Source organism: Aquarana catesbeiana, linkage group LG03 (assembly GCF_042186555.1).
Source record: "Aquarana catesbeiana isolate 2022-GZ linkage group LG03, ASM4218655v1, whole genome shotgun sequence".
Lineage (NCBI taxonomy): Eukaryota > Metazoa > Chordata > Amphibia > Anura > Ranidae > Aquarana > Aquarana catesbeiana.
Genome location: NC_133326.1, coordinates 44,030,658 through 44,056,769, shown reverse-complemented (window position 1 = coordinate 44,056,769; position 26,112 = coordinate 44,030,658). Strand labels below are relative to the sequence as shown.

Below are 26,112 nucleotides of genomic sequence, written 5' to 3'. Positions count from 1 at the left end.
TTTTGACAAGGTGGCATCTGGTTCCCACTCACCTAGCCAAGATGTACCCATCATCATCAGCAGACTTCTTTAGAGGGTGTTCTCTATGAGGTACTATGCTCCATATATGGTGGGAATGCCCCAGGATTAGGGGCTATTGGAATAAGGTCTTTTCTATGATACACAAAATAATAAGCCTTGAACTAGCACAACTCCCCTCTATTGGTCTGCTGAATGATGTGACAGACAATATGCCGCGTCACACGAGACGTTTCGTTTATGCTGCTGGCGGCCATGATCACCATTGCTGGTGCTTGGAAATCTTCCTCTGTATCTATCGGCAGCATGAAGCAAAAGATATCCTGGAAAATGTTGCATGAAAAAGTGGCTAGTATCATTAATGATAAACAGAAACTGAGCAAACATGGGAGCCCCAGGCAAGTTATGTTAGCCACTTCCATACCGGGCATTTTAACCCCCTTCCTGCCCTGGCCAATTTTCTGCTTTCAGCGCTGTCACACTTTGAATGAGAATTGTGCGGTCATGCGACGTTGTACCCAAATTAATTTTGATAATTTTTTCCCCACAAATAGAGCTTTCTTTTGGTGGTATTTGACCACCTCTGCAGTTTTTATTTTTTAAACAAAAAAAGAGCGACAATTTTGAAAAAAAAAAAAACACAATATTTATTACTTTTTGCTATAATAAATATCCCAATTTAAAAAAAAAAACAATTTTTTCCCTCAGTTTGGTTAAAAAAAAAAAAAAAATCGCAATAAGCGTATATTGATTGGATTGTGCAAAAGTTATAGCGTCTACAAAATAGGGAATAGAATTATGGCATTTTTATTATATATATATATTTTTTTTTTTACTAGTAATGGCGGCAATCTGCGATTTTTATTGGGACCGCGATATTGCGGAGGACACATCGGACACTTCTGACACCATTTTGGGACCAGTGACATTTATACAGCGATCCGTGCTATAAAATGCATTGTTTACTGTATAAATGTGACTGGCAGGGAAGGGGTTAACACTAGGGGGTGATCAAAGGGTTAACTGTGTCCTAGGGAGTGATTCTAACTTGGGGGGAGGGGACTCACAAGGGGAGGAGACCGGTGTACCTCTGTAATAAGAACACTCGGATCGGTCTCCTTTCACCTGACAGGACATGGATCTGTTTACACACACAGAACCATGTCCCTGCTCTGTGACAAGCAATCGCTGGTGCCCGGCGGACATCACGGCCGCCGGGCACTCGCAGCGGGTCCCAATTGATGCGGCGGGCACGCGCTCTCCACAATGCAGGGAATTCCAGGATGTCATATGATGCCCGCCTGGAGGGACGAAGGGTTCCTGTGGCCGTCATATGACTATACAGCGGTAGGGAAATGGTTAAGATACCCTTGTCACCTGTACTTGGTTGAATAGATTGCATCACAGCCCACCAAAAGTTCTAGGTCTTTGTATTGTTTTTTTCTTACTGCTATTTTTTCCTCCTCCCCCCGCCCTTTTTTTTTCTCTCACATCAACTTCTTTGCGTCTCTCTTCTCCGCTCTATGGAGCTGATTTATTCTTTTCTTCTTTCGGGGCAATGTCGTTCAACATACCAGTCCAATGTGAAAACAGTGGAGCTCCCCTGCTAGTGTCCGATATACCTCATAACAGCCTCTGACTTCTTGGAGTTATGATCCCCTATGACTTATGTATCTTTTTGACTTCTATGACTCCCCTATGTATCTTTTTTGCTCCTTAAACTGCTATTAAAAATTTTTTGAATGTTTAAATTGTGCACACTTGTGAAATGGCGACAAACTACGATACTTAAAAATCTCCATAGGCAGCATTTTAAAAAGGTTTACAAGTTACCAGTTTAGAGTTACAGAGGAGGTCTTGTGCTAGAATTATTGCTCTCGCTCTAATGTTCACGGCGATACCTCACGTGTGGTTTGAACGCCATTTACATATGCGGACACAACCTACGTTTTGCTTCCGCATGCAAGCACGAGGGAATGGGGCGCTTTAAAAAAAAAATATTATATTATAATATATTATATATATATATATATATATATATATATATATATATATATATATATATATATATATATATATATATATTTTTTTTTTTTTTTAATTTTTACACTTTCCCTTTAATTTTTAATTTTTTAATCACTTTTATTCCTATTACAAGGAATGTAAACATCCCTTGTAATAGGAATAGGGCATGACAGGTCCTCTTTACAGAGCTATCTGTGGTCTAAGTCCCCACATCTCTTCTCTATGCTGAAAAGCCTGAGACCAAAAAATAAATAAATAGATCTCAAGCTTTTCAGGAAAAAAAAAATGGCAATGTTTACATCTGCCAGAGCCGGAAGTGACAAGGCTTTTGGCATCTGAGGGTCATAGCAGGGGCGGATCCAGGGAGGCAGAGCAACGGGACAACACCCCCAACCCCCAACCCCCCCCCCGAGAAAATAGTGAGCGGATGAACCAGTGGTTGACTGAGCAGGCCAGCGGGTGAGCGAGCGGACGGGCAGGCTGATGAGTGAGTGAGCATGCCGGCAGGCTGTTGAGCGGGCTGGCATGTGACTGAGTGAGCAGACAGGTGTTCTTTCAGGAAGCCGCTACCCATCTGTATATGCAACTGAAGTGAAGTTGCGTCACGCCCATCTTGGTACACCCGCACTCGTCCACAGTAGGCCTAGAGTTAGAATCTTTATACACCCACCAGAGTCTTGCTTTTCACAGTTATTTTTGACAGTAAACTCAACTTATATTTCACTATATAAGCTGAGTTTAGGCTTGTGCAATCCGTTTCGTAACGAATCGAAATTCGGCCGAATTTTGCATCATTCGGATGCATCCGAATGTCCAAATAAGGAAATAACGAATTTCAACGAATACGAAAGAAATTATAACGAATATAACGAATGAATTCGACATGATTCGGTAATTCGTTAAAGGTCTAATGAAACAAAAAGGTCAACTCACAGTCCAATCAGCTGATTAAATTTGTGCTGTTGGTTGGATTACTGGCAAAGTGCATTCCTGAGAACTGAGTGAGAAGGGTTGTATTGTATTTGAGCAGAGGAGAAGAGATATTTTCATTGTGCGTGCTACTAGATTCAAAAAACAAACGACTTTCCAAACTACGAATCATTATCACGAATATATATACATACATAAATATCGAATTTCAATGAATACAAACGAAATTTTAGTGCATATAACGAATGGATTCAACATGATTCGAGATTCAGTATAACGAATATCGACACTCTACGAATAATAACGAATTATCCGAAAACGTATTAACGTAACATAATGAGTATAATAGAACGAAATTATGTATTTTACGAATGACAACAAACTGAAACTAAACAAATTTTTCCGTTGTGCACAAGTCTAGCTGAGTTTACTGTGAATAAATGTGGGTGGGTGTATAAAGATGTCCGCTTGCCAACTTCTAACTCTAGGCTTACTGCGGACAAGTGCGGATGTACCACGATGACCGCAATGCAAAGTCACTTTGGTTGCATATTCTGATGGGTAGCGGCTTTCTGACATCATCTCTCATCACCCGCCCTGCATCAACGCAGCTCAGCTTCTGACAGAACACCACCATCACTGTGCAGGCGCGGGCAGCAGAGAGATTATATCATCTCTCACTGCCTGCCCTCATTCTGGCCACTGACAAGTGACAATCCGCATCTTGTGGCAGGCAACATTGGCAAGTGACAATCCACATCTGGTGGCAGGGGATGTGGCAAGTGACAATCTGCATCTGGTGACAGGCGACGGTAGGCAAGTGACACGCTCAGGGCTCCCAATGATTCTGCATTATGGTGAGTTGAACTATTTAATTTTATATTACAATGTAATAATATTAATAATGCGCTTCAATCATCCTGACACTATATCAACCATGGCGCCGTGATGATTGAAGCGCCAACAGCAGCCATTGCCCCGACAAATTGCCCGCAAAGATTTTCTGGCAGTGCCTCTCCCGAGATTAGACTCTGGATCCGCCCCTGGGTCATAGACAGGGCTCTATGGTAAGCCGCTGCCGGCGGATTTATTCTCTGGCTCCCCGATCGCATGGGAGAGACCAGAGAAGGTGCCGCCTGTAAAAGCAATCAAGCGGCTAAACAGCCACTATGATGGCTTTTACGTAATGCAGGGTCAATGCGCCCCTAATCTACATGTGGGGTGCCAGACGCATGGACTCCAATGTTTTTTTTTTTCTTTTTAGAAGCACGCGATTAGAGCCAAAGGCTGACAAGCGTTCTAATCTCTCATTCTATCCAAAACTAAAAAAAAAAAAAGTTTCGCCCTTAATTATACTTTAGGCTGGGTTCACCATATTGCCGCATGCGGCTCACAGCAGGGGTCCGGTGTACCCCCGTTCACCGTTTTAGGTCCGATTTCAGCCTGAGTTTTTTGGGCAGAATTCGAACCTGCAAACAGACCAAAAGACGTACAGGACCCCTGTGCAAATTTGCAACGGAGCCGCAGCGTAGATATGTGAACCAGCTCCATAGAAAGCCAGTCACAATCCCCTACCGTGCAAATTGAATGCCCTTCGCATAGGTGTGAACCTGGCCTTAAAATTACGTAAAGGTCCCTGGGAGGCACTGCTACACAAGCCTATAACTGGATTAACAACAAGGGAGTGTGCTCTACGGATTCATATCTTTATGGCCACAAAACAAAGACCACCGCAAAGGCTTGGAAATCATAGGCCCTCTCCTTCGAGGTAAAAAAGAGAGTACACGTCAGGTAAGTGAATGAAAAACTTACAGCGATTCTCACCAATACATTTGATAAAATTTCTGCGAATCTGGCAACCTTGGTAGGATAATTTCCTGACTATGTGACCACCTACTCGCTTTCTATTATATCAAGCAAGGCCGCATATTTGTTGTCTGATATACAGAACTTCTTAGGGGCCTTCTCCTAAATTTACACTGAACCCCGGTTTAGAGATGTTTTTGGATATCAACACTAAATACTAGACATGTGCAATTTGTTTAGTTCCAAATTAGTTTAAATTTAGACAAATTCGTTAATTCGGAAATATCAGAATTTTCGAATTTCTGAAAATTCGGAAATCCAAAAGTTAGAATGAAAATCTGAAAATTCAAAAGAACGAAAATCAGAAAATAAGAACAAAAATCTTAAATTCAAAAACCCAAAAACTCAAACATCTGAACTAATAACTAATAATAACTTAACTATTGCTAACTATTAAACTATAGGTATTGGAATTTCCTTTCAAATTTGGCTGTTAGTGAACGTAACGAATACGGATTTATCCGAAGTTACGAATTATCTGTAATAACGAATGCCTTATCTAAACGAATGGAAAAGAACAAATGAATAATAATTGATAACAATAATAATAATAATAATAAAAACGTATTATTATTATTATTAAGTTTCATTCCATTTGTTTAGATGCGGCATACTTTATTTCGGATAATTCGTAACCAGATACAATTTTAATTGTTACGTTTACTAACAGACAAATTTGAAAGGAAATTCAAATACCTATAATTTAATAGTTACTGTATTTATCGGCATATAACACGCACTTTTTTCCCCTTAAAATCAGGGGAAAATCGTGGGTGCATGTTATACGCCGATCCCCCGCCAATTGTGAACCTTTTGACGGCTCTCGGCAGCTTTCGCCCATTCTCGGTGGCTTTCGCCCATTCTCGGCAGCTTTCGGCAGCTCTCGCAGTCCAGCGTGAGCCGCCGAATGCCACCAAGAGCGGCCGAGTGCGTCCGAAAACCGCCGAGAGCCGCTGAGAGAGGCTGAGAGCGGCGGCGCCATTTTTAAACAGCAGATGTCTGCAAATGACACAGGGCAAGGCTACAGATGGACACTGACAAGGCTGCAGATGGACACGATAAGGCTGCATTGATGGGCATTTAAATGTAAGTTTTTTTCCTTAAACTTCCCTCCTAAAAGTTTTTTTCCTTAAAATTCCCTCCTAAACTTGGGGTGCGTGTTATACGCCCGCGCAGTTATATGCCGATAAATACGGTAGTTATTTAGAATTTTTGGATTTTCGTTCTAATTTTCAGATTTTCCCTACTCATTTTCGGATTTTTGAATTTCCAAATTTTCAAATTTCCGAATTTTTGAAAAAAACAAAAAACGAAAACAAATTTTTCGGCAGTACATGTCTACTAAATACTGCTTTGGAACTTTGGAAAGAGGAACTGCAGTCTGCTCACATAATTTGTAATAAAAACATCTTTGCTATTCTGAAGCTTCCCTCCAACCACTTTGCATATTATTTTATATATTTTTATTTTATCTTAATACATTATATGAAGATAAAAAACCTTTTGTGTGTAGCAGCACCCCTCTAATTACTTACCTAAGCCCCATCTCTGTCTAGTCGTTAGGGACACTCCTCCCGATTGGCTGAGACACAACATTGGCGCCATTGGCTTCCGCAGCTGTCCAAAGTCAGTCAGTCAATCAGGGGAGAGAGGGGGTGGGGCTGGGTCGGGGCTCCGTGTCTGAATGGACACAGTGAACTGTGACTCGGCTCCAGTGACCCCATAGCAAACTGCTGGCTGTGGGGGCACTTAATAGGAGGGAGCAGAGAGGGACCCGAGAAGAGGAGGATTCAGGCTGCTCTTTGCAAAACCAACTGCACAGAGGAAGTAAGTATAACGTATTTGTTGTTTTGTTTTTTTTACATGAGACTTTACAATCACTTTAAACTCATGATGCACACAGCCACTAAGTACCTTAACACTGCAGTCGATTATTTTATCTTTTTTGGCAGAGAGAATTGACACTTTGTGAGGTTTTTGTTCACCTGTCTCGAGGATTGACAAGTTCTCAATGGGACCAAGGTCTGGGGAGTTTCCTGGCCTTGGACCCAAAAATTTCAATGTTTTGTTCCCCAGGCCACTTAGTTATCATATTTGCCTTATGGCAAGGTGCTCCATCATGCTGGAAAGGCATTGTTCATCACCAAACTGTTTTTGGATGGTTGGGTGAAGTTGCTCTCGGAGGATGTTTTAGTACCACTCTTTATTCATGGCAAAATTGTGAGTGAGCCCACTCCCTTGGTTAAGAAGCAACCCCACACATGAATGATCTCAGGATGCTTTACTGTTGGCATGACACTGAACCAGACAAGGTTTTTTCTGGATGCTCCAAACAGGTGGAAAGGGTATTCAACAGAGAAAATTACTTTACCCCCAGTCCTCAGCATCTTCTGGGCCACATCCTGACTGATGGCAGCCCATTCTTGCATAATCAATGCTTGGAGTTTGTCAGAATTTGTGAGGGTTTTGTTGTTCACCCACCTGTTGAGGATTGACCACAAATTCTCAATGAGATTATTGTCTGGGGAGTTTTCTGGCCATGAACACAGTTTCAATGTTTTGTTCCCCAAGCCACTAAGTTATCACTTTTGCCTTATGGCAAGGTGCTCCATCATGCTGGAAAAGGCATGTTTCGTCACCAAACTGTTCTTGGATAGTTGGGAGAAGTTGCTCTCGGAGGATGTTTATGTACCATTCTTTATTCATGGCTGTGTTTTTAGGCAAAATTGTGAGTGAGCCCACTCCGTTGCCTGAGAAGCAACCCCACATATGGGGGGGGCACAGGACTGATGGTAGCGCTCACCTTTTCTTCTCCGGACAAGGTTTTTTGGGATGCCCCAAACAATCGGAAAGGGGATACATCAGACAAAATTACTTTACCCTAGTCCTCAGTAGTCCAATCCCTGTACCTTTTGCAGAAGGTCAGTCTGTCCCCAGTGTTTTTCCTGGAGTGAAGTGGCTTCTTGACACCAGGCCATCCTCCAAAAGTCTTCACCTCACACCTGCCTGTTGCCATTCCTGAGCAAGCTCTGCACTGGTGGTGCCCCGATCCCACAGCTGAATCAACTGTAGGAGAAGGTCCTGGCGCTTGCTGGACTTTCTTGGGCGCCCTAAAGCCCTCTTCCCAAATGCAGTGGAAATGTTTTTTTATGGACTTAAGTTAATTTTCATGGCAAAGAGGGATCTGAGCACTCTTCATAACATTCTGGAGTATATGCAAATTTGCATCATAAAAACTGAGGCAGCAGACTTTGTGAGAATTAATATTTGTGCCATTCTCAAAACTTTTGGTCATGGCTGTACATGAAAAACTTCACTGCTATAACTGCAATGTGTACAGCAAGCTTTTATGAAGCACTTTTAAAAATCTCAAGCTTCTAGTGATATTATTGGCTATAGCTTTATATTTTCTTTTTTTTTTTTTCAAATATAGCTTTTATTAACACCCACAATGGGCGAAATCAGGTCAATACAACAGAAAGAAAATATAACATACAGATTACAACTGGAATATAACCTCATTCGTCTAATTTATGGCGGCACAGATCAGTAAAGTCGTTTATAGAGCCAGTCCCCGACCGGCGCCGCCCCTTGTTATCTACTAGGAGAGGTGTATAAAAGGGATTCAGGTAGCAAGCCTGACATCGCTTGTTTCCTTTTTCCTATTTCTGATCAATTAACAGAGAGAAAAAAAAAAAAAGGGGGGGAAGGAAGAAAATAAAATAAAATGAGGAAAATAGACAGCGAACAGGAGAGAGTGGGATGTAGGAGGGGGAGAGGGGAATTGGGTATCTTTGGTTCCGGATAGCCAAGGCATATAAGGAGTAACATTCATATATGACTGTCCTGTCCAAGGAGGGCTACACACTCCATAGACAGGATGAACTGTTTCCAGACACTCCAAGTCGCAGAATATTTGTCCTGTTGATTTCGCTCAGCCGCTAGCAGGTCCTCCATTCTACTAATGTCTACCACCTTACGCAACCAATCAGCCGCCGTTGGCGGTGATTGTTTTTCCCAGTAGAGTGGAATGCAGGACTTTGCAGCATTGAGAAGGTGCCCTAAGATTGATTTTTGATAACATTTGGCAGGGATATTGGAAACATGCAGTAAAAAAAAAATGCCGGATCACCAGGAATCTTATTCCGTAAATTTTTGAGTCACTTCCCGAACTGTCGTCCAGAAGTTAGTCAATTTAGGGCATGACCAAAATATGTAAAGTAATGTGCCTCTGTCTCCCTGACATCTCCAGCAAAGGGCAGTAGTATCAGGATAATATTGGTGCAAGAGGAGGAGAGTAAGATACCATCTCGTCAATAGTTTATAATTAGATTCTCGTACAAACTGAAGTCTTCAAAGCAAGTCTAAGTATATTCTGAATTTGAGCCGGTGTAAATTTTCGTTGTAGGTCCTGTTCCCATTTATCCAAGAACGGCGGATGTGGTGAGGTTGCACGGGCAGTTCAGCATAGAGTATGTTTTGGATAGAACCTGTGTTATATTGCCTTCATCAGAGCAGTATTTTTCAAATGTCGTCAAGGGGCGGGCAAAATTGCGGGGATTAGGTATGGTATCCAGGAAATGTCGTAGCTGAAGTGCTGGCCAGAAGGTCAATTTAAAGGGGCCCTCCTCCATCATTAATTCCTCGATGGAGGGTCATCTGCCGTTCATTAGAAAGTGGGATGCTTGGGTTATGCCGGACCGACGTAAGTTGCCGAACGTATGAGGGCAAAAGCCTGGAGAAAATTGTGGGTTCCCTAGAATGGGAAGTAACGGAGAGTCTAAAGAGGAGGGGGAGTGTTGTTTAATAGCTACAGAACCTATACGAAGCATCGTCCCCATTAGGGGGTGGCTTTTCAATAGTGGTTGGAGGTGGTCATAGCACCACAGGGCCCTTGAGAGTGGAATACGTGTTTGGGCCTGTTCTATCTGAGCCCATAGTTTAGATCAGCCATGACGGCACCAATCGACAATTCTACCTACGTGGATTGCCTGATAGTATGCTCGGATATCCGGAAAAGCTAGCCCTCCGTGTTGCTTAGGTAGAGTCATTAAGCGAAAAGAAAGTCGTGGCTTCTTGTACGCCCCCACAAACTTGATAAAAAGCGAGTTAACTTGTTTAAAGTAAGATATAGGGATTCTAATTGGTAAAACTTGGAGTAAATACAGAAATTTAGGTAGAATACTCATTTTTAGTAAGTTAATTTTGCCAAACCACGAGTGCAGGCCCCTATTCCAAGTCTCTAAAAGCGTACAGGTTTTGGACTGCAGTGATGAAAAGTTAAGTTCATATATGCGTGACGTCTCCGTCGGAATATAGGTGCCTAAATATTGCAAAGCCGTCGCTGTCCATTTGAGTTTGAAACTGAACTTAAGGGTTGACAGCACGGAAAGAGGTATCCCTATCCCCATAGCTTCTGATTTATGAAAATTAATTTTCAGGTTGGAAAGGAGTCCATAGATCTCGAACTCGCGTAGTAAATTAGGGAGCGAGATAGTGGGGTTTGTCAAAGAAAAGAGCATATCATCCGCGTAGGCCGATATTTTGTACTGATCACCTCCAACCCTTATGCCCTGAATGTCCGGGTTCAGACGAATTCTATTTAGGAATGGTTCTAGAGACAGGACAAATAACAGGGGGGAAAGCGGGCATCCCTGTCTGGTGCCATTCAGTATAGAAAAGGGATCAGAAAGGACCCCATTTACTTTAACCTGAGCCGTAAGTTGTGAGTAGATTGTAGTAATCCATTGAATAATGGTATTTTCTAGGCCCAGGTGTCGAAGGACCGTGAACATATATTGCCAGTTCACCCGATCGAACGCTTTCTCAGCGTCCGTACTAAGAAAAACGCATGGTGTAAGGGAAGTTCTAGCTCTGTGAAGCAAGTTTAAGACTTTGGTCGTATTATCCCTCGCTTCCCTAGTGGGGACAAAGCCTACTTGATCCAGATGCACCAGGTCTGGTAAGTGAGTTGCTAGGCGAGTCGCCAAAATTTTAGTGAACAGTTTAAGATCAGCGTTCAAAAGATAGATTGGCCGATAACTGCCACATAGGGTCGGGTACTTGCCTTCCTTCGGGATGACGGATATATATGCTTTTAATGTATCTCTAGGAAGGACCTCATCATTGCCCAAATCATTAAACAAATCTACCATGTAGGGTTCTAAGATAGGGAGCAGGGTTCTATAGTATTGCAGGGTAAGGCCGTCCGGGCCGGGGGCCTTTCCCGGTTTTGTAGAGTTTACTGCTATTGTCAGTTCCTCTAAGCTTATTGGTTTGCCTAGTTCTGCCTTGATTTCAGGTGTGATAGTGGGCATCTGAGCTGCTTGCACGTATTCATCCATCAGTGGTTGGGAGTTTGTGGCAGGTGATATATTATAGAGGGTCGCGTAGAAATCTCGAAAAGCCTCCGAAATCTCCAATGGCAGGGCTATCTTCTGGGCTTTCGAGGACATAATATATGGTATGTATGATTGGAGTTTTTGTTCTTTAATTGACCTGGCTAATATTTTTCCACACTTATCACCATATGCGTAGCTGGTTTTCCTGCATATTTTATTTTTTCAACAAGTTTCATACTGAACCTTAAACAAAGGGAGACAGTATAACTGCTCAACCTTGCCATAAATGAACTTTAAAGGGGGGTGCAGGTGCAAAGAAGGATCCCTGTCTTTCCACATATCCAACAATGAAAGCATAAATCGCACACACAGCACTCATATTCAAAATACTTCACTCAAGATGAGGCACATTCATTATAAAAATACATTGTCTGCTATGGTAGATGATGTCTTTAATGCATTAGCCTTATCTTCAATAATATACTGAACCTTGCTGAAACCTGCTAGAGCCTGTTGGAGCGTGTTCAATCAACGCTTCCAGGCTACATACAAGGCCTTACAATCAAAAAGTAGAATGTCCTAATGGAGTTTAATAATAAAAAATGTTCAAATGGCCTTGAAAAAACGTGAGGAATATATTGGTGATCTGGGAAAAGTTGCAGAAAGCTTGCAGAATCCAAGAATAAAAGTGCACAAATAAGACCATTAGCTCTTTTGTGAGCAATTATAAAAAAACCTGCATTTTTGATAGAAAATGACTTAGAACTCCAAATGCCATATATTTTCTGAAATCAAAGGCCATGGAGAATAAAATGATGGTCGTTACAATTTTTTATGTCACACAGCAATTTATTAAATGCAATTTTTTGGAAAAATCAATTTTAGTGTGCACAAACCTAATAGAATACCCACATTTTGGTAAAATATAAAATAGAATGTTACACCAATTAAATAGATATCTAACATGTCATGGTTTAGAATTGCACGTGTCAGTGGAATGACGGCAAACTACGGTACACGAAATGATCCATAGGTGACACTTTAACACCTTTTTACACTACAGGTTACCAGCTTAAAGTTAAACAGGAGGCCTAGCATTAGAATTATTGCTTTCACTATCACGTGGCAATTTTTTTACATGTGTGGTCCGATCACCATTTACATATGCATGTGGAACCTACGTATGCTCACATTTGCGTATGAGCACAGGGGACAGCAGTGCTTTTAACATTTTTACATTTTATTAATTATATTTTCCTTTTTTTTTTTTACTGTCTCTTTACATTTTTTTTGGATCAACTTTATTGCTATTACAAGGGATGAACATTCATCCCCAGTATGGGCAGCGACAGGTACTTTTTTAGTGAGAGAACCGAGGTCTATTAGACTCTGGATCCCTCCTCTGCCCTCAAAAGAAGCCAATTAAAATGAGATTTGATTGACTGGCTGCTTTAATAACAGGTGAGCGCCGGGAAACATGTAAGCAGGTTGAGTTTAGCGTTGCCCCAGAAGGGAAGGTTAAGAGTTAATATGCGTCCTGGGTTTTTCTTTGTGAACTTTTTGGGTTAAAACTGGGACAGCAGTCCGATCCGGAGGTGCACAAAATATGAGACATGACATGACGCTGTTACTGGAGTACATCCTTACAGCCTACTGCCGAAGCTGGAGCACCCATGGAAAAAGAGCCTTTTGCAGAGTACGGGACCACTGAGATCCACAAATCGCCAGAAGACACCAGTTCTGGGGATCTGCTATAATAGATTCTTTCCTGTGCAGGTATGCTGGGGCAGCTACCAAGCCTGAGTTAGGGATTAGAAATGTTAGTAAGAGACTGTGTACTTTGTTCTGTATGCTGCAAATTTCCAGTAAAGTTTTTGAAACTTTGTCCTTGCCTGGTCTGAAGTTACTCAAGGGGTGTCATACAAGTAACCGGCACTTATAGTCAATTAAATACACTGGGGTCAAGTAAATACACTGGAGTATGAAGACAGCGGTACAAGAGGTAATACAGTGTGAAGACACAAGTGGTTACCAAGGGTAACGAAGGTTTCGCATGCAGCCTGTCAGAAGCGTGTACATGTGAGAAGTGGGATAGCCTTTTGCAGGAGGAGTTGTCAGCACTCTTTATGAGCAGTCTGTCTTCCATAGCAATGGAAGCAGATCAGCACTGCAGAGGTCCTCAGCCTGGGCCCAGGTACAGAAGAGGAAGAGTTGAGTGAGTGCGCACAGGGAGTCTGCCCTAGGTGAATGGCGGGACCCCATTCAATTACTAGGAGTGAGGTAGCGAAGTTATGCTGGACAGGTGGAGAGGGCATTGGCTCTGCGTGTCCCTCCTAGATGCTACAGTGACCATAGTGGTGTATATTAACATCCAGAGAGTTCAATAGTCTGTCCAAGTAAAGGTACCCCACGTGTAAGGTAGGGACCCTATCCAAGGTGCCTAGCATAGCCCAGAAGAACCCACCCCGTGGTAGGCGTTCCATGTAACCCAAACTTCCAATGAGTAGGGGAACATGGAGGCAGTGTCACCCGCCTACCCTTACAAACAAACATGGAAATTACGAAAACCTTATTCTTTCTGGGTTTCATAAAGCAATCCTCCTACATAAGATTTACCAGTTTATCTGCTGTATTCTCTTCTCTACATTCGTTCAAAGTCCAGAATTTTAAAGCTTGTCTGAGATTACAGAAAAAAGGGGGGCAGAGATCTGAAGTTACATTCTGTAGAGTTTAGCGAGGAGAGTTCTATTTGGAGGGAATAGGGAACTGGAGCTCTTTCCCCTGTCATCATTTTTCTCTTGGTGTCGGGAAAACATGTCAGAAGTGGCTGAGGTTTACAACCACTTTAAACTAAAGTGCTATAATTAAAAGTGTCTGTGCACCTTAGGCTTCTTAAAACATTAACATCCTATATACACTACATACATAAAATATGCAAAAAATATAAAAGAGCCTTTTGTGCAAAGGTATTTGGTGCAAATCTCTGCTGGAGGCTGTGCATTCACTAATTCCTAAAACATACAATAATGTGCAGATAAAAAAAAAAAAAAAATATCTGTGCTTGTATTTGACACAGAATCGCTTGTATTTGTGCCAAATTATGTAAAAAAAAAAGTTTTGCCTTCAGTTATACTTTAACCACTTCAATACCGGGCACTTTCACCTCCTTCCTGCCCAGGCCAGGTTGCAGCGCTGTTGCACTTTGAATGACAAATGTGCGGCCATGCAATGTTGTACCCAAATGAAATATTTACAATTTTCTTCCTACAGATAGAGCTTTCTTTTGGTGGTATTTAATCACTGCTGGGTTTTTTATTTTAAAAATAAATTAAAAATAAACGAAAATGAAAAACAAACAAAAAAAAAAGTTAGTTTCTGTCAGTAAATTTTGTAAAAAAAGGATTTTTTTCTCCTTCACTGATGTGCGCTGATGAGGCTGCGCTGATAGGCTGCACTGATGGGCACTGATGCGGGGGCACTTATGGGCACTGATGGGCACTGATAGGCGGCACTTCTGGGAAATGATAGGCGGCATGGATGGATGGCACTGAGGGGCACTGAAAGGCAGCACTGACCGACATCACTGATGAGCATTGATAGGTGTCACAGATGGGCACTGCTGGGGCTACATTGATAATCAGTGCCCTGATTGCCTGTACGCTCTCTGTTGCGAGGAGATGCCACTGATCGGCACTTCCAAAAAATGGCACTTCCGTGTTTACATGTGATCGGCTGTGATTGGACACAACCGATCACATGGTTAAAGAGTGGCGTCGTCGGCTCTTTACCCAGATCGGGGTCGCGTCGTGTCCTGTGGACACGGTGCGACCGCCGCACTGCGCACCCCCACAGGTGTGCGAGAGCGGTGGCACTGAGCGACTTCATAGGACGTTGCCCTAGAACGGGAAGGGATCCCGCCCACCATCATTTTACTAAATGGCGGGCGGAAGGTAGTTAAGAGCTTGTTCACACTAGCAGTTGAGGGACAGTAAAACCCCACAGTTGAGCCACTTTTTTAGCGGCTCCCTATGAGCTCCAGAGGCAGTGGCTGGGGATGTACAGGAGTGACTGTATACTCCCTGTCGCTTTGCAACAGCCCGACAACTGCATACAATGCACACGGTTGCAGTGCAGAGTACAAGAGTTGAAAGCAGTGGTGAGAAAGTGATACAACGCCTACTCACCGCCTGTCAAATGCTCTCTGGAGAGTGACTGAACACAGATTGCTCTTCGGAGATCAAAGCATGTGTGAACTAGCCCTAAAAAGGTATTTGGACCACAGTTGATGATGATAAAAGGAATAGGCACCCATAGATTGGGATTATACAAAGATTTTGAACATTATCTTTATGTCTACCTGCTGAAAATCATTAACCGAACACGGTGAAGATCTCTCGTGTACATTAGCAATCAAAGTCAAAATGTCATGTATTGTCAGAAATATTTACATTTCAGTAAAACAAGCTAGCTAACACTAGAAAACCTTGTTAAAGTTATTGAATAAACTAGACAAACACTGTGCAAACCCAGCAGCTCTGTTTTATTGCTGTGTACAGTATTTAGGAAGGAAAGCGTGGGGGAAAGCATTGAAAGACTAATAAAACATAGGGAGTCATCTTTGGCATAGAAGTCATACTACTATTGGTAAAGTGATTGGAAGCCATAACAGTAGTCAAATGGTCCAAGAAAAATACACAAATGATACCTTAGTAGCAATACAATTCAAAACAAATACAGAACAATGTGATAAATTGTATTGTATTCCTTATTATATCAGCTCATCCCCCACAGCTATTAACCTTTTGTATAACTTGACCTTCCCTCCTAGATTGTAAGCTCTAACGAGCAGGGCCCTCTGATTCCTCCTGTATTGAATTGTATTGTAATTGTACTGTCTGCGCTAATGTTGTAAAGCGCTGCGCAAACTGTTGGCGCTATATAAATCCTGTATAATAATAATAATAATTTATATTCGTTTATTTACTTAAAGGCCAAGTTCACTTTTTTTTTTCACTAAATTCCAGCTTCCCTACGCTGCACAAAAAAAAAAAAAAAAAACGTACGTCAAAGTGGTTTTACAGGAAGGAACGCTGATCTGCTGGAGACACTCGGACGTGGTGAGTGAGCAGTCTGAGTGATCGGGAGAACAAACAGGTTTCACACTTTCTATTGTGGAGTTGGTTTTGTATGATAAAAATGCTACACAACCCGGGCGCACGGCAGAATGTACAATTAACCGGTCGCCTACTGGGCACGTTCACCCCCTTCCTCCCCAGGCCAGTTTTCAGCGCTGTCACACTTTGAATGACAATTTCACATCATGCAACACTGTAACCATATAAAAAAATGTATTTATTTTTTTCACACAAATAGAGCTTTCATTTTGTGGTATTTAATCACCTGTTTTTGTTTTTTTTTTGCTACAAATGAAAAAAGTTTTTATAAAACTTTGCAAACAGGTAATTTTTCTCCTTCACTGATGTGCGTTGATGAGGCAGCACTGATAGACTGCACTGATGGGCATTGATGAGGTGGCACTGGTGAGATGGCACTGATGGGCACGGATAGGTGGTACTGATGAGGCAATACTGGTGGGCACTGATGAGGAGGCTGCACTGATAGGTGGCACTGATTGTCATTGATAGATGGCACTGATGGGCAGCACTGATAGACTGCACTGATGGGCATTGATGAGGTGGCACTGGTGAGGTGGTACTGATGAGGCAGTACTGATGGGCACTGATGAGGAGGCTGCACTGATAGCACTGATAGGCAGCACTGATTGGCATTGATAGAAAGCACTGATAGGCAGCACTGATAGGCAGCACTGATACACTGGTGAGGAGGCACTGATTGACAGCATTGATGGACACTGATTGGCAGCACTGGTGGGCACTGTTGGGACTGCATTGATAATCAGGACACTGATAATCAGTGCCCTGATTAGAAGTGCTGATGTCCCTTTAGAACAAGCCGGTTATTGGCTCTGTTCTTCTCTCCTCATGCTGTCAACATGAGGAAAAAAGGTAGATAACTGGCTTGTGTTTACATCCGTGATCAGCTGTCATTGGACACAGCTGATCACGTGGTAAATGGCTGCTGTAACTGGCCCTTTACCCTGATCTGTGATCAGCGGATCACTGACTCAGCTATCGCAGAGCTCCCCCGCATCAGTAGATGCCCTCCAGGTAAACTAAGCCACGCTGTAGCAGTTATTTGACTATAGCGCGGGTGGGAAGGGATTAAATGTGAGCATAATAGCATATGGATTTTATGGTTGTATATACTAAACGCTTCAATAAAAAGGTTTTTACACTATTGGATCCTTTTTTCCCTCTGATTCTATGATAACCCGGATAGAGTTATGAGGAAGAAGTGCTGTTACAGTACCTTGGATGATTAACCTCTTGGGGGCAAAGCGTTAATTGACCCCCTCTAACAGGGGGTCAATTCTGTCTGGCGAGTTTTCATATGTGGTTGTGGCCCATCGAGGTGAAGTTGAGCACGGGAGAACTTTCTGAACAGCAGAGCACATTATGGTTTAAGAATTTGGTTTGCACACTCTGCATAGAGCACTTTTGAACATTACTAGTTATTGCACAAGCAAGAGGAAAATTGCAAGAGACACTTATTGAATATTGTTAACAGTGAACTTTTACACTAATGTTGCACTGCATGGGACATTCTAATTTAGAAATTGTTATAAATTATTTATTTCTTGGATACAGCGCTGTTATATAGAATCAATTTTAAAACATTTTTATATGGGCACAGAGTTGCATGACCGCGCAATTGTTGTTCAAAGTTTGACAGTGTTGAATGCTGAAAATGGTCCTGGGCAGGAAGGGGGTAAAAGTTTCCGGTACTGAAGCAGTTAAAGACAGAAGGGATGGAAAATAAAAAATGTACAGAGTGAAGTTCCTTTTTAATGAGTAACTCACTATGTGTAGCACCCTTCTCTAGTTAGGCTACTAGGCTAAAGTTAGTTTTTGGCTTCACTGCAGTCAGTGGGGCAGCGGTTGATTGTTTTTGTCTGGTCAGGGTTTCTTAGATGGGTGTTTGATTTCTCCCACCTGCCTCCAGAATATAGGGCAGGGAGAGTCAAATGAACTGTATTAATATTTATCATGCTCCAGTCAATCCCTAGAAGGAGGCATCCAGAAGATGGCTGGGTGCTCTTTCCTCTGCCAGGAGGGTTTCAGTTCTCTTGGAGCTGCTGCCCCTGGAGGCAGCCTTACTGAGTCAAGGATTTTAGTCTGGGCCTCGGCAGGAGTTAGGCTGTGGGCCTGGAGAAAATTGCAAAGATGATTTTTGCTACAGTCTGGGCTTCATCAGGAGCTGGGTGATGGGCCTAGGGAAGGCTGGTAAAAGGATCAGTGCTGGAGGCACTGCCAGATGTCTTGGTCTGCAGAAGAATCTGTTATCTCCCTCACTCCCCCAGCTGTTGTGTATGGCTCCAGAGACACTGTAAGACCTGATTTGGGACTTTCATGTGTGACTGCAGTTATAAGGTGTGAAGGTTGTCCTCATATTGCTTGCCATTATCATTTTGGAGCATCTTGTGGCCTTTAAACCCCTCTCCTGTTCATGTTATTCAGCAATAAATTCTAAAAAGACATCCCCTTTGTCTTTGGCAGGCTTTCTCGGTACTATCAAGGAAGACCTGGGTGTATTTTCAGTGGCCCCATTGGGGATGAGCTCTGCATATAAATGAAAAACAAACTCTACAACCATTTACTGAAAATGTATGCACAACACTACTACAGTTTTGTTACATGGGGATTGATTTACTACAACTAAAGAGTGCAAAATCTGGTGCAGCTCTGCAGAGAAACCAATCAGCTTCCAGTTTTTTTTTTGCCACAGCTTAATTGCACAAGTCAAAAGCTGACTGGCTACCATGCACAGCTGCACCAGATTTTGCACTCTCCAGTTTTAGTAAATCAACCCCACTGTGTCACACAGTGTAGGGAGATTAATGAGGTATTTGTAACTTTAGGCATCCTTTAACCACTTCCCTACCCGCCCATAGTCATATGACGTCCCCAGATGGGATCTCCCATCCTGGGTGGACGTCATATGACGTCCTGGGATTCCCGGGCGTCTAGGGGGCGCGCGCGCGCCGCCGGGAGCGCGCGCGCGCGCCCGCCGCGTTCCTCGGGACCCGGTGCGTGTGCCCGGCGGCCGCGATGTCCGCCGGGCACCCGCGATTGCCCGTTAACCGGGCCGGCATGTGGATCTGTGTGTGTAAACACACAGATCCACAGCCTGTCAGCTCTGAGGAGAGCGATCTGTGTTCCCAGAACGGAGGAACACTGATCGGTCTCCTCCCCTAGTGCGTCCCCTCCCCCTTCAGTTAGTAATCACTCCCTAGGAAACACATTAACCCCTCTCCGCCCCCTAGTGGTTAACCCCTTCACTGCCTGTCACATTTACACAGTAATCAATGCAATTTTATAGCATTGATCGCTGTATAAATGTGATTGGTCCCAAAAATGTGTCAAAAGTGTCCGATGTGTCCGCCATAATGTCGCAGTCACCAAAAAAAATCGCGATCGCCGCTAAAAAAATAAAAAAAATTTTTTTTTTTAAAAATGCCATAAATCTATCCCATATTTTGTAGACGCTATAACTTTTGCGCAAACCACTCAATATACGCTTATTGTGATTTTTTTAAACAAAAATATGTAGAAGAAAACGTATCGGCCAAAACTGAGGAAAAAATGTGTTTTTAAAAAAAAAAAATTGGGATATTTATTATAGCAAAAAGTAAAAAATATTGTGTTTTTTTCAAAATTGTCGCTCTTCTTTTGTTTATAGCGCAAAAAATAAAAACCGCAGAGGCGATCAAATACCACCAAAAAAAAGCTCTATTTGTGGTGAAGAAAGGACGTCAATTTTTTTTGGGTACAACGTCGCACGACCGCGCAATTGACGTTTAAAGTGCGACAGCGCTGAAAACTAAAAATTGGCCTGGGAAGGAAGGGGGTGAAATTGCCCTGTATTGAACCGGTTAAGGAGGGTTGTGTTGAGAACTTGGAACAATAGGTTCGCATTAGAAGCACAAGTTCAGGTCAAGGGTATCCATGACCAAAGGAATCCAACAAACACGAAAGCAACAGCTAGACTATGGCCAGTTTGAACCAGTTTGGCTCTGGGCCCAATTACAGCCTTGGTTCTTTAATTCCTAACCTTTTATCTTGACACAAAACTAGTGCCATGTACTCAAGCAGCCTTTTAAATAGGCTACAAGTGTTTGCTTTTTATTACACTAAATTGAAGGCTAAATTCACCTCTTTTTTTTCTTCAAAATTTCAGCTTCCATATGTACCCATATACAAGTAATGTACCTCTGTTGCAGAAAAGTAAAAGCGTTCTATGATTTTTAGAACAAGGCCCTACCTCAGTCCTGGTGTGGTAAGACACTATATCTATAATCTGATTGTACAATCTCTGCACAATTTCCTTTAGATTTACCAAAACTATGGAATAGGAGGACCCACCAGTGGCGTAGCTAGAACCTTCAGGGCCCCATTGCAAGAAGCCATAAAGAGTCTCTCTGACCCCCGTCTGGGGCGCTTCCCTCCAAGCCCAGTGGCGTAGCCCGGTAGTGATCTTTGTAACCCTGGTAGTTTCACCATTAGTGTCAGTAGTTTTTTATTTTTGTTATTTTAATTATTTTTACCATTTTTTTTTAGGAGCCCCATTGGGGGCTTTGGTGAAGTATCAGGGGTCTAAACAGACCTGAAGTTTCACCTTTGAAAAAGAGAAAGGAGATCAAGAACACAGCCCTCAATTTCCATCTCTGCAGCCTCAGCTGCACAGAATGAATGGACAGGAATAGTTCTGCAGATTGCTTCCCGTTCATTCACAAGCTGAAGCATAGTAAACACAGTTTACTTAGTGAACAGTGAACTTAGCCTTTAAGACCAAATACATGTTTCTGTCGTTAATGAACTCTGCTGTGAATCTTTCTGCTAAATGATGTTCCTTTGCACAATGTGTTAAATAACACATTATATCTGCTCACCTTGTTACGCTGACATGGATCTTGCCACCTTCAAAGGTATGAAACCAACCCTGCATTAGAATAGCCCATTGTATTCCAAAAGCAGCAAGCAAAAAGTTGAACGCAACACTGCCAAAACCATATAGCTTCAGGAAGGTCATCAGGAAGCCAAAGCCAACAAAGATCATGACATGGACATCTTGAAAACCTAAAGTGGATGAAAAAAATCACAATGATTAGACTTGTTGGTTCTCTGTGATAATCCCTAGACACTAATTGATGTAACAACTGTGCTAACAAGAAATTTTTCCTAATAACCAGCTTCATGTTAATAAATATGTCAGCATTATCTAAATTCCATACTTAAGCTGGTCATAGATAGGTTAGAATCTTGGCCGGTTAAGCAGGGACTGGCCAAGATTCGAACCATCTATGGGCAGGCTGATTGTACGCAATTCGATTGATTGATTGACTTGTACACAGCCAGCTTGTCAGATTTCTAGCATGCAATTATTGCCAGTGGCTATAGCCGCTAGCAACAGTCATTGTGTTCTTCTGGCCGGGACAGCTACCCATGCCCCACATAGGGAGCTCCAATCCCAGTTGACATCTTCTGAGGGATAATGCATTGGGTAGAGATAGCCGTGACGTCAGCGCGCACGGACCGTACTGCAGACGGCTGTGCCACCACGAGATTTTGTGCTATATTACCCAAGAAAATAGTCTGTAAGTGCAATCTTTCTTTAATAAACACTTGTTTTTAAATGATAATGCACTATCAGTCCTCCTTTCATTTTCACATCCATCTGTGAGCTGGGAGCCTTTGACCATCTGGAGTTCCATACGGGCGGTAACACAGATCGATGTCTTTCAGCTGAGAGCAACATATATGCCCATTGACCCTTGGGGTCTGGTAAGCAGCCACTTTATTACTTGAACAGCATCATCATCAGCACTAAATCAATATTACTTTGGACTGTTTGATTGTTCTAATTAATTATCAACAGAGTTTATTTTTGGACTTTTTTTGATTTTGCTTTCACTCCCCCATTTCCAATGTTTTTCATTTGCATATGTGGGAAGTATTTGCATATGCCTTTGCAACATGGTTTTGTTCACATTGTGATATTTTTGATTAGCGTTTATATGTATCACTTTTTGTTATGTATCACGTATGTGTAGTGTACGTTATACTTAATAAAGTGATTGTAAAGCTTTGTTTTTTTGTTTTTTTTAAATAACAAACATGTTATACTTACCTGCCCTGCGCAAGGGTTTTCAACAAAGCAGCCCTGATCTTTCTTTTCTGGGGTCCCCCCGCGGCGCTCCAGGCACCTCCTCTTCTCAAGTGCCCCCTCGGAGAGCAGCTTTCCAAGGGGACACTCGTGCAGGCATGCTCCTGAGTCCTGCTGCTGCGTCCATTGACACAGACAGCAGTACTCAGCCCCACTCCCCCAGCTCCCGTGTCACTGGATTTGATTAACAGCGGCGGGAGCTGGTCAGGAAGGGGATAAATTCTTTCGGGGCCGAATTTGTTGATAGCAATGCATATTCTGGTTCCCAAAAAAAGCGTAAAAAATGTCAGTTAGGTGTCCGATCTGTCTGCCGCAATGTCGCAGTCCCGCTAAAAATCACTGATTGCCGGAATTACTAATAAAAAAGAAATAAGTAATAAAAATGGCATAAATCGATCCCCTATTTTGTAGACACGATAACTTTCGCGCAAACCAATCAATTTTTTTTTACCAAAAATATGTAGCAGAATACATATCGACCTAAACTGATGAATAAATTTGTTTTTTTAAACATTTTTTTTTAAATGTTTTATAGCAGAAAGTAAAAAAAGTAGTTTTTTTTTTCAAAATTGTCCCCCTTTTTTTGTTTATAGCGCAAAAAAGAAAAACTGCAGAGGTGATCAAATACCACCAAAAGAAAGCTCTATTTGTGGAAAAAAAAGGGACATAAATTTTGTTTGGGTACAGTGTCGCAGGACCACGCAATCTTCAGTTAAAGCGGCGCAGTGGCGTTTAGCAAAAAATGGCCTGGTCAGGAAAGGGGTAAATACTTCCGGGGCTGAAGTGGTTAATATTGAGACAGCACACTTTATTTCCTTGTAATAATATCATCAGCTTCCCACCCAGCTAGGCCTGTAGCCTTCTGTCATGTGACAGCTTTTTGGGGGTTCGGCCAGAACTTTAGCTTATCACTATGGAGCATATATGGCTGCTCCCACATATATACAGTAGGTAATTACACAATATACATATTGATACACATATATAGCTAAAACATTAAAAAAGACCACAATCACCCATTGAAAGTAAATGTTTGTTTGAAATAATTCAAAATGTGTTTCTGTCTTTATTTCTGTGCCCTCTTCATTATTACAAAGCCTTATAGAATTACATTTGGAAGGGTAAATCTCTCCCATGTTTCCCCATGACTTCTAAACTTATATGAAGATTTATTAGAGTAACTGGAACTTTAGGATATTGTCATGTTCCTGTTCTCCCGAAGCTTATCTTATTTACTTTATTCATTCGGTAGGAAACAATGTAACAACAATGGCCCCGATTCGTCAAGCTGCAGCAGCATCTAAGACATGTTAAAGTTCAGTCTCAACCAATATTATTATATGTCCTTTTAGCATACCATAAACAATATTGCAGCTTGATTAAATATGCCAAATGTGTATAGGCAGGTTGCCTACTGTAAGTTAGTCAGTTTTGGCTGCCCCCGGGCTAAGTTTGCAGGCTTTTTCGAAGTCCGGGCCTCAGGAGTCCCATTCTGTGTAATTAAAAAAGGGAGAGGGCTCCAGACCCCATGGGCCATAGTGTCTCCAGAGAGCAGCCGATGAATCTCCAAGAAGATTTGCTTATGCACATCACCATTAGGTAGTAGGGCTGCTGGGACTTGGCTCCTCGAGACACCGTTGTTATCGACTACTGCCATTCTGGACTTACCATTTATGGACTCTTCCTATGCAGGTATGCTGGGGCAGCTGCAGTTAGGGTTAGTTAGGGAAAAGCCTTTTTGCCTGTTAAAGTCTGTTGAGTTTTTATTTAGTAAAGTTTTTGAACCGCTATAAGCCTTGTCTGCAGTTATTCAAAAAGGTGTGCATGTTGGGTTTTGGCGTATCAAAAGAACTAGGGTTTGTAAATACACCAAGGTGGTATGAAGTAACATCACTACTAAAGGTTAACTCAGCAAGACAAGAAAGAGGAGGTAGTTGTCATGGGTAACCAAAGGGAAGAACACGCTACAGGCAAACAGTAGTTAGGCACAGCACCTGGTAAGGTGACAGGTCATCTGGTAGCGAGGGGGTCGGTGTACTGGGTCCCTCCCTAGCAGTCCATAGTAACGGGGGAGCAGATCAACGCTATGAAGATCTAAAGGCCTAGACATGAGGTAGGAGAATTGAAGAAGTTAAAGAGCACACATAAGGACTTCACTATGTGCTCGTCGAGACCCCATACTGTTACTGGGAGTGAGGTACGCTGGACTGGTGGAGTGGGTGCAAGCTCAACATGCCCCTCCTAATGCAAAATATACAAGCACAATGTGTAGCAACATGGGACAAATCGTCTGTCAGAGGAACTCTGCACTTTAGTGGTACACACTTGGAGGCTTATCAAGTTGGGGAGCTGCCCTAATGTTTGAGTTTTCACATGACCGCAGTCCCCGCCTGTTCCCAGGTATTGAGGAGCGTGCTCAGCACCAAGGCCTAATCTAGGGTGCATTAGAAAAAGTTAGGATGCATAATGTCAGCACTGACATAGATGCGGGGAACCTGCATCCTGGTATTCTTAGTTGTACTCAGAACACTTATGTGCCATGAGTCACAACCCAGAAATAACGTCTGACAGGTAGTACAGAGGTGGTGGGGGGTGAACAAAGAACTGTAGTATCTATTAGGCTGTCATTAGATTATGATGATTAAACAGAACCTGTGCCTCCTCATATCAGAGTCATTCTGGCATCCAGTGGCGTCGCTAGTGGGTGGCTTTTGGGGCTATAGCCCCGAATCTGGGGCCTATAGCGCCGAGTCTCTGCAGGGGTCCCCAAGGGGAGGGGAGGCTCTCTGGGGACCCTGATGTAAGGGAGAGGCTCTCTGGAGACCCTGATTTAAGGGGGAGGCTCTCTGGGGACCCTGATGCAAGGGGGAGGCTCTCTGGGGACCCTGATGCAAGGGGGAGGCTCTCTGGGGACCCTGATGCAAGGGGGAGGCTCTCTGGGGACCCTGATGCAAGGGGGAGGCTCTCTGGGGACCCTGATGCAAGGGGGAGGCTCTCTGGGGACCCTGATGCAAGGGGGAGGCTCTCTGGGGACCCTGATGCAAGGGGGAGGCTCTCTGGGGACCCTGATGCAAGGGGGAGGCTCTCTGGGGACCCTGATGCAAGGGGGAGGCTCTCTGGGGACCCTGATGCAAGGGGGAGGCTCTCTGGGGACCCTGATGCAAGGGGGGGCTCTCTGGGGACCCTGATGCAAGGGGGGGCTCTCTGGGGACCCTGATGCAAGGGGGGGCTCTCTGGGGACCCTGATGCAAGGGGGGGCTCTCTGGGGACCCTGATGCAAGGGGGGGCTCTCTGGGGACCCTGATGCAAGGGGGGGCTCTCTGGGGACCCTGATGTAAGGGGGGGCTCTCTGGGAACCCTGATGTAAGGGGGGGCTCTCTGGGGACCCTGATGTAAGGGGGGGCTCTCTGGGGACCCTGATGTAAGGGGGGGCTCTCTGGAGACCCTGATGTAAGTGGGGGGCTCTCTGGAGACCCTGTGTAAGTGGGGGGCTCTCTGGGGACATATACACACACACGTATATTACTGTATACATGTGTATGCCCACCCAAGCGTATGACTTTCTTTACTACGCTGCTATGGGCTCTAGCCCCAGATCTTTTGTAGACCTATCAACGCCCCTGCTGGC

General features: G+C 43.2%; 1 protein-coding gene across 2 annotated transcripts in view; it reads right to left on the bottom strand.

The window, feature by feature from the left end:
• Positions 1-26,112, bottom strand: part of RHCG (Rh family C glycoprotein) — a 151,222-nt gene that overhangs the window by 64,426 nt on the left and 60,684 nt on the right. For both annotated transcript variants that reach the window (XM_073618448.1, XM_073618449.1), the window contains exon 2: positions 21,211-21,397. In XM_073618448.1, the coding sequence (XP_073474549.1) occupies positions 21,211-21,397 (187 nt within the window). The remainder of the gene's footprint in view (positions 1-21,210; positions 21,398-26,112) is intronic.